The sequence below is a fragment of the Octopus bimaculoides genome, chromosome 6 (assembly GCF_001194135.2).
Source record: "Octopus bimaculoides isolate UCB-OBI-ISO-001 chromosome 6, ASM119413v2, whole genome shotgun sequence".
NCBI classification, from domain to species: Eukaryota; Metazoa; Mollusca; class Cephalopoda; order Octopoda; family Octopodidae; genus Octopus; species Octopus bimaculoides.
In genome coordinates this window covers 6558033-6567365 of record NC_068986.1, presented here as the reverse complement: position 1 = coordinate 6567365, position 9333 = coordinate 6558033, and the positions used below count along the sequence as shown (strand labels likewise).

Here is a 9333-nt window from a genome sequence, read left to right as displayed (position 1 = left end):
ATATATCTTGACATCTGAGGATAACTATAAACAAGCGTCACCCTCATTTAAGCTGTATCCATTTCCAGTCTTTCATAAAAGCATGTCTACTCATGGGAAAATATTACCTTGCTTAGAAACAAGTGAGGGTTTGCAACAGGAAAGGCTTCTGACTATAGAAAATCTACTTTAATGAATTCCATCTGACCCATTTGGCATGGAAAAGTGAACAATAAAACACCAAGTTTATAAACAACTTGTAAACATTTTATTTTAGGATCTTGGAACATCAGAACTGGTATGCTACAATTAGGTAAAAACTTATGTAAAACTTTAGTTTTAGAAAATATGCCCCATTTTCACTTCAAATTTAAGAGGATAATAGTTGAAAAATTTCTTGTATATAAAAGGAAATTTGCAGAATAAAAGTGTTCTTTGTATAATGTGAAGCGACCCATTTAAAAAGTACTTCAACAGAAAGAATTTTAAATGATTGAACAGATTCTGGAAATATAATAGTGAAAAATAAAATAAAATAAAAACAGATTACAAGAAAATTGTACAACTTATAATATCTTTGCAGGTTCTATACTGTAAGTTAATTAGTCCAAGGTTGAGATACGATAACAAAAGTTGTACTTCAGCTGAAGAAGCCTCATAAATTTGAAATGTATAGAGTTGTCACCCTTGCTTGTTCATCCAAAGAAGAACGTCAGCTAACCACTAATATTTTGTTGCTTTCAGTGAAATTTGTTATTCTTTCATTATCATTGTCAGGTTCGGTGTGATGAATGTGGTATTGGTGAGATAGAACTTTCGCAACTGAACAGAACAGACATTATTGCTTTATTGACAAAGAAAGAAAGAGAGACATTTACTAGCCAAATGACCAGAAAGACAACTGTACAACGAAAGAAAATAAAGGTACAACAGCACTGCTTTCTCTCAATGACTAACTATATTTCTCTTAACAGTAACTGTAAATCACAAAAGGGCAGATGAGTAACATCAATGAATGAACAAAGAGGAAGATGATGGAAGGGAAATACGCTTTCTAAATTTGGCACAATGCCAGCAATTTTCAGGGAGTGGGTAAGTCAACTGTGTCAACCTCAGTGCACAACTGGTACTTATCTTATCCACCCTGAAACAATTCAAAATAAGTCAACCTCAGTGGCATTTAAATACAGAACTTAAAGTCAGGAGAAATACCACTAAGCATTTTGTCCAGCTCGCTACAATTCTACCAGCTCACCACCTTTGAGAGGAGGTAAATATGGAGAAAGGAAGTTGTGTCTTTTGTTATATAGATCATAGGTTTTGATTAATTGATTTCTCTTTTATACATCCTCCCATTATATCCATTCATCTACATTGCTATTCACCTTAAGAACTTTGTGAATGTTGCACAGTCTCATTAATTTTTCTCGTTAAATCTGAAACTTTAATCTTGTATAAGAAATCAATATTTCTCTCTTGAATTTTGTTGTGATTCAATAATTCATTAAATAAGGATGACAGACATCTGAAAAGTCATTAGTATTATGCAATATGCAAATTGTGAGTAGAATTCAATATAGGTATAGGCATGGCTGTGTTGTTATGAACTCACTTCACAACCACATGGTTTTGGGTTCAGTCCCATTGCACAGCACCTTGGACAAATGTCTACTATAGCCCCAAGCAGACCAAAGCCTTGTTTATTTAATGTCTGCTTTCCATGTTGGCATGGGTTAAATGGTTTGACAAGAACTGGTAAGCTGGAGAGCTGTACCAGGTTCCAATCTGATTTAGCATGGTTTCTATGGCTGGATGCCCTTCCTAACACTAACCACTCCAAAAGTGTAGTGGGTGCTTTTTATGTGCCACCAGCACAGGTTCCATTTACATGACTCTGGCAACAGCCACAACTACGATTTCATGGGTTGCAATGGCCATGACTATGGTTTCTCTTGGCTTGATGAGTCTTCTCAAGCACAGCATACTGTGAAAGGTCTTGGTCACTTGTCATTGCCTTCACGAGGCCCAACATTCAAAGAGCATGTTACCAGCAACAGCCACATGGTTGCCATTCACATGACACTGGCAATGACCATGACTACAACTTCACTTGGCTTGATGAGCAAATTGCAGAAGGTCACTAGTCATCACCTCTGTGAGGCCCAACATTTGAGGATCATGCTTCACCACCTCATCCCATGTCTTCCTGAATCTACCTCTTCCACAGATTCCTTCCACAATTAGAGATCAGCACTCATTTACACAGCTGTTCTCATCCATACAACCCCCCACACACACATACATACGTGTGTGTGTGTATTTTAATGTTTGCTCCCACCATCACTGCTTGACAACCAGTGTTGATTGGTTTACAACAGAAATAGAGACCAACTGAATAAGCACCATATTAAAGTAAGTACTGGGGATAATTCATTCAAAGACTAAAACGAGTAAAAGAGAAAAGACACACATACACATATACAAATACACATGCATACATAGTGTGTGCTAATAATTAGCATTATTCATAAACTCTAAGATGGCAAGCTGGCAGAATCATTAGCAGAATCATTAGCAGAATCATTAGCAGAATCATTAGCATGCTAAGCGAAATGCTTAGCGCTATTTCATCTGCTGCTACGTTCTGAGTTCAAATTCCACCAAGGTCGACTTTGCTATTCATCCTTTCGGGGTCGATAAATAAGCACCAGTGAAACACTGGGGTTGATGTGATTGACTGTCCCCTCCCTACAAAATCCAGGCCTTGTGCCTATAATAGAAAGGAATATTCACAAACCCTGTAAGATATCCATTGTTTCTTCTAGCTTTCAGTGTTTCCTGAATGGTGAGTTCCCAGAAAAGTTAATATATTTTTGTAATGCAAACAGAAATCAGATTTTTTTTGTATATGTAAATATTGTGGTTTCCAGCTCTGTTTATCAACCATGCTAACAAACATGGCAGAGGCAATTAATATAATAATCATTAGTTAATGGATAAGTTATATAATATTACTATTAATTGGTCCATGTACTGAATGGAATCAGATTCCAAATAAATAATATTACTTGTGATTTCTTTTAAAGGGTTGATGTACTACTGTACAGCATCTTATCACATATAACTTCTCAAAGAGGCTGGTTCTCATGAAGGAAATGTCAAAGGGTCTACACTGAGTGATGAAATACTGTGCAGGAGGAGACCCATCAAAACCATGCAAGCATAGCGTGGTGGTGGTTGTGGTGGTGGTAGTGGTACTGGTAGTAGGGGTGATTGTCATTGTCATCATTATCATCATCATCATCATCACAGTTGGCATCATTGTTGTCATTATTGTGTTGAGGGTGGAGGTGATCATGATGGTGAAAGTGGTGATGGTGGTGGTGGTGGTGGGGGCAGCGGCGGCGGCAACAGTGGCGGTGGCGGTAATAAAGGGTGTTGGATGTAGGGATGTATAATATCTACATTTGGGTCTCTCCCTATAAGTCTCTATCTACTGCCCCTCCCACTTGTTATCTTCTCGTCTATGACTTATCTTCTATACTATCACTGTCTCCCTACATCCACTCTATCTCTCTCTCTCTCTCTCCATCTTTATTGGTATCCCTCACTCATTCTCTCTCTTTCTCTCACTCTCTCTCATGTACACACACACACATACATATGCATACATTCATGCACACATATACACATGCATACACACACACACACACACACACATACACACACAAACTGCTCTGTACTCTATCACACTATATTGACATCAATTACTCTCTTTCACTCTTATCATTCCATACATTTCAATTTACAACCACAGTTAGGCATAAAACAGCATGGAATTTTCCATTTGATCATGCCACCACACAAATGCCCCAGACCAATGAATAGCTGAAATATGGGCTAAGATCACCTGATACATCATAACCTTCATCTGTTACTGGACCGAGAGTGTTACAAGTCCTAAGCACTTTGGCAGTTCCACTCAATTGCTCATAATTATTAAAATTATTTTCATTCCGGTCCATTGCTCATAAATACCCAGCTCCTTAATGTTCTGCTCTATTACCCATCATAGACATTAAAATTCTTTTTGTTCCAGTCCATTGCTCATAAATATCAAAATCTCTATTGTTCTAGTCCATTGCATATGTTATACCAAACAAAGAAGAGCAAGAAGAATTACTGACTGCTCTTCAGCAATGTTCTATTGGTCAGATGAGTGTTCAACTGATCTACTTCCATATCTATCTCACCAAACATGTGGATGAAGATATTTTGCCTTATGTTGACAAAGATCTGTTTTTTTACATCGATGTTCTACGGTTAAAGGTAAGGAGAATCTCTTTTGTAACTAAAGTAGTTTCTAAAATTTTATCATTTCTTTCCACAGCTCATCGTATTCCATGCAGTTATTCTGTTCTTATACCGTTGAGAGGTTAAGAAATATGGGTGTAGGTCATGGTTGTTGTGGTTTAAGACAACCACATGGTTGTTGGTTCAACTCACAGTATGGCAATCTCATTCCCTTAACCTCAAAATGACCTTTATCATATGAGTGGAATTTAATAGCAGCAAATTATGTGAAAGACCATTGCATATATCATCATCATCATCATCAGAATCATTCAATGTCTACCTTCCACACTAAAATGGATTGAACAGTTTGTCAAGATCCAGTGAGCTCCAATGTCTGCATTTTTCATGACACTACCATATATGTACTATATATGCATGTATGCATATATCGTACATATATAGTAGTGTCATGGAAAAAGCAGATTGCACTGCATCCACATATGTACGTTTATACATACATACGTACATACATACACACACACTTATACATACACACACACACACATACATACATACTCATATGCACACATACATACATGCATGCATACGTACATACATACATACATACATACATACATATGTGGATTCAGTGTAATTAGATGATTAAAAAAATCACTTCACCACCCGAGTGTCCCCAGGTTCAATCTCACTGCATGGCTTCATGGGTAAATATTTTTTTACAGCCCCAAATTGACCCATTCATTGTGAGTGAAATTGCATAGACGAAAACTGTGCTGAAGCCAGTTGCATGCACTGTATTTGTAATTCAGAGGTCCAGCCTTGTTGCCCTGTCATACTAAATAAGCAGAGAATTTCATTCAAGGTATATCCGTGGAATACTCAGCCACTTACTGCTAATTCAATGAACAGGTAGTTCATTTGGTCAAACAACTGGATCTTTATTATTGAAACCGATTTATTTTATTCTACTTGTCTTGGCTTTCGTTGAGGCCTGAACTCCTTGCTTCAGTATTAAGGGTGCCCTCATGATATATGGCTTGTCTTAGGTATAGTTTTAGCACTGGCAAAGCCCATCCCACTCTGTGTGTGACAACTGTTAATTTCTTCTAGAAAGATAGTCAGAACAGAAAGAAAAAGAAAGAGAGAGAATGAGAAGAATCTCCCTGACTGAGGTTTTATTTGTCGGCCCCCAAAAAGATGCAAGGTAAAGTTGGCTTCAACAGGATTTTAACTCAAAGTACAGAGAACTGGAATGATAACTACAATTCAATCTATCTGAAACTTTAATGAGTTCATTTATATATCTGTATATCTTTAATCAATATATGCTGACAAGGAACAAGAAGAAAACAAGTACTTTTCCAACAATGTTCCTTGTAATATTAGTTCTGTATCAAGTTAAAAACACTCCCTTGTCATCATCCACTTATCCCCCTTTCATGTTCCCCTTCAGTCACACCTTCCATCTATATTCACTCTTGTAATACCTACCTATCCACCTACATACATACATACTTACAAACACCATCACAATTGTTTAACATCCACTTTTCCATGCTTGCATGGGGTGGTTCGAATTTGTTGAAGCAGATTTTCTACGGGTGGATGCCCTTCATTTCACCAACCCTCACCTATTTCTAGGTAGGGTAATATTTCCCCATGACCAGACATGTTTTTGCAGAAGATAGGAAGTGAAGGACTGTTGGGACATGAAGTCAAAGCAAAGAGACAGTAACACACACACATGTCTCTTTGTCATACTGTAACCTTTCACCCTCTGACACAAGTTCCCCTCCTCAAATGAACCTGCCCCTCTCATAATTCCTTGTCTTGCAAGTTACTTGCTTACACTGCCAGTGTTGGTGCCACATTAAAAGCATCCAGCTGTAAAAACCATGCCAAAACTAATCTCACCTGTGCTAGTGCCATGTAAAAAGCACTGTGTCCACTCTACTGAGTGGTTGGTGTTAGGAAGGGGATCCAGCTGTAAAATCCATGCCAAAACAGACACAGTAGCCGAGGGTAGCTTTTCTACCTGGCCAGCTCCTGTCAACCATCCTACCCATGCATGCATGGAAGATGGATGTTAAATGGTGACGATGATGATGATGATATGTATGTATACACATACAACACACAGCACACACACACACACATTTGTATAGGATGGGTTTCTTTCAGTTTTCATATACCAATTCCACTCACAAGGCTTTGGTCAGCCTCAGGCTATAATAGAAGATACTTACCTATGCTTCCACTCAGTGGGACTGAACCAGGGACCATGTGGTTGGGAAGCAAACTTCTTACCACACAGCCACATCTTTCCTTACAAATATACATTTAAAATTTAAACTGTTTTCTATGAGATTTCTTTCTTCTTTTTCTGTTTTTATTATATTTAATAAAGGAAGCATACAAATATGCAAATAATGAGAGGCTACTGAGAAAGAAGACGCTGAACATACTGGAATTCTATCTAGAATCTAAAACACCACCAACTGTTTGTGTGAGTTAAACAAAGATCCTTATTATATTTTTTAAAAAAATCTAAAAACTCAAAGACTCTCTCTCTCTCTTTCTCTCTTTTGTTACCAACCCACCTGCAACCACCCAAGTTCTGTGATACAAAATGTCTTATTCTAAAGTGTTTAAATATCTAAATTTAAATTTTCTATCAAAATTTTTTGTAAGAACTATTTACATAATTTTAGATTAACATCCCAAACATTGGCTTTATAATGAACAAGTGACTTATTTTACTAAATTTCTCCAAATTCTTGGTTAGTTTCAGAATTAATTGAAGCATACAGATAAAGTGTTTGTTCAGAAATATGGTAAAAAAAGTCATAAATACCAAATTGGTAGAATGAAGAAAGAATTTGATAAAATACTCTGCAATATTTATTCTACTTCCTTATGTCCTGGTTTCAAATCACACGAAAGTTAACTTTCCAGGTCCATTCAGAATATATGAAATAAAATAGCAACAGAATCATTGGACAAAATGCCAAACACCATTTTTTCCAGCTCTCTGCATTCTGAGTTCAAATCCTGCCATGATCTACATATCATCATCATCATCATCATCATCGTTTAACGTCCGCTTTCCATGCTAGCATGGGTTGGACGACTTGACTGAGGACTGGTGAAACCGGATGGCAACAACAAAACACCTTTTTAATGAAAAAGATTAATATTGATTTAATCTACTTCTTGTTCCACCTTGGGATAGTTCTATGTTGTACACACACACATAGCTTTTCTTGGAAGTAAAATACCATTCAAGCAGAACATCTACATGCTATAAATATAGCCTGTCTTCTTGGAATCTATAGATAAAAGGAAATGCATAATCTGGTCACAAAAAAAGGGGGGAAAAAAGGAATTAGCTTAGCTCAAACAAAATTTAAGAAATATTCAATAATTACTGAATTGACCTTTACATTTCAATCTGTATTGACCCATACATCTCAATATCAAATTAATTTCTCACAAGCACAGTGTGTGGCCAAGTGGTTAGGATGTTTGGCTCATGAGTCAGGGTTTCAATTTCCTGGACTAGACAGCATGTTGTGTTCTTGAGCAAGGCACTTCATTACTTCATTTCATGCAGTTCAGTCCACTCAGCTGAAATGAATACCAGCCAGGAGCTGGTGCAACTCTCTTTTCTTCTACTGTCACAGCTGGAATGTTCTGCTGAGTCAAAGGTGGAAGGGCTTAGAGGGAGTGCATGTCAGCTCATAACTGAAATAGTACCTGAAGCAATAAGTGAAAGCATGGTACATGTTACCAAGCTACACTTATGAAAGAACAACTAACTGTGCTTTACTTTCTTATAGAAAAGAAGTAAATTTATCTGAAAGTTATTGAGAGATAAATTGCTTAGGTATAAAGTATTTATTTGATGTTCTTGGAAGACCTTTTCTATAACATAACTTGCTTGAAAAAATGTTCTCCTTATATGATTATAGAACAAATGTTAGTAACCCTTTAGAATCTCACAAAGATTCTCTTTGCTCTTGTCTGTAGGGGTATTTTGAGAATAGCTAAACAAATGTATTATCAATCGGTAATTAAAAGTGGCAGGCTGGCAGAATCATTAGCACATTGGACAAAATGCTTAGTTGCAGTTCATGCAGCTTCATGTTCTGATTTCAAATTCCACTGAGGTCAACATTACCTTTCATCCTTTTGGAGTGCATGAAATAAATATTATTTGAGCACTGTTGTCAATATAGTCAACTATCTGACCTCTCCTGAAATTTTAAAAATTGTGCTTATCATAGGAAGGATCATTAATAGTTAATTAAGATGGTAAGCTGGCAGAATCATTACTGCATGGAACAAAATGCTAAGTGGCATTTCTTTTGGCTTTTGATGCTCTGAGTTCAAATTCTACCAAGATTGATTTTGCCTTTCATTTTTTTCAAGGTTAATAAAATAAATACCAGCTGTGCATTGGGGTTAGTGTAATCAACTAATCCACTCCCTTGAAATTGCTGGCCTCATGCCAAAATTAAAAACAATTATTAATAGGTAATTAAATAGTCTATTTATTTCATTGCTAGATTGATATTCCTAATGACATGTACCAAAGAACAGTACTGGCAGCTCACAATTTTCTAAGTGAGAAACAAACAAGTTGCAACATATTTGATGAAGCTCAGGCTCATATATTTAAAGAATTGGTAATGTTTTGGGTAAACTTTCGGCGAACAACTGACCCTGCTGAGGTTCAAGGTAAGTTACTATACTTTCACTGAGATCGATATAAGATGAAACAAGGGAAAGAAAAGCAAAGACAAACAGGCTTGTAAGAAAAGAGAATAAAAGCTCATATATATAATATATATATATATATATATATATATATATCATCATCATCATCATCGTTTAACGTCCGCTTTCCATGCTAGCATGGGTTGGACGATTTGACTGAGGACTGGTGAAACTGGATGGCAACACCAGGCTCCAATCTAATTTGGCAGAGTTTCTACAGCTGGATGCCCTTCCTAACGCCAACCACTCAGAGAGTGT

At 36.8% G+C, this 9333-nt stretch overlaps 1 protein-coding gene across 1 annotated transcript in view; it reads left to right on the top strand.

Annotated features, from left to right (window-relative positions):
* LOC106867448 (uncharacterized) overlaps positions 1–9333 on the top strand; it is an 89881-nt gene that overhangs the window by 75039 nt on the left and 5509 nt on the right. The window contains exons 21-24 of the mRNA XM_014912326.2: positions 757–903; positions 4117–4308; positions 6704–6802; positions 8865–9036. Coding sequence (XP_014767812.1) covers positions 757–903; positions 4117–4308; positions 6704–6802; positions 8865–9036 — 610 coding nt within the window. The remainder of the gene's footprint in view (positions 1–756; positions 904–4116; positions 4309–6703; positions 6803–8864; positions 9037–9333) is intronic.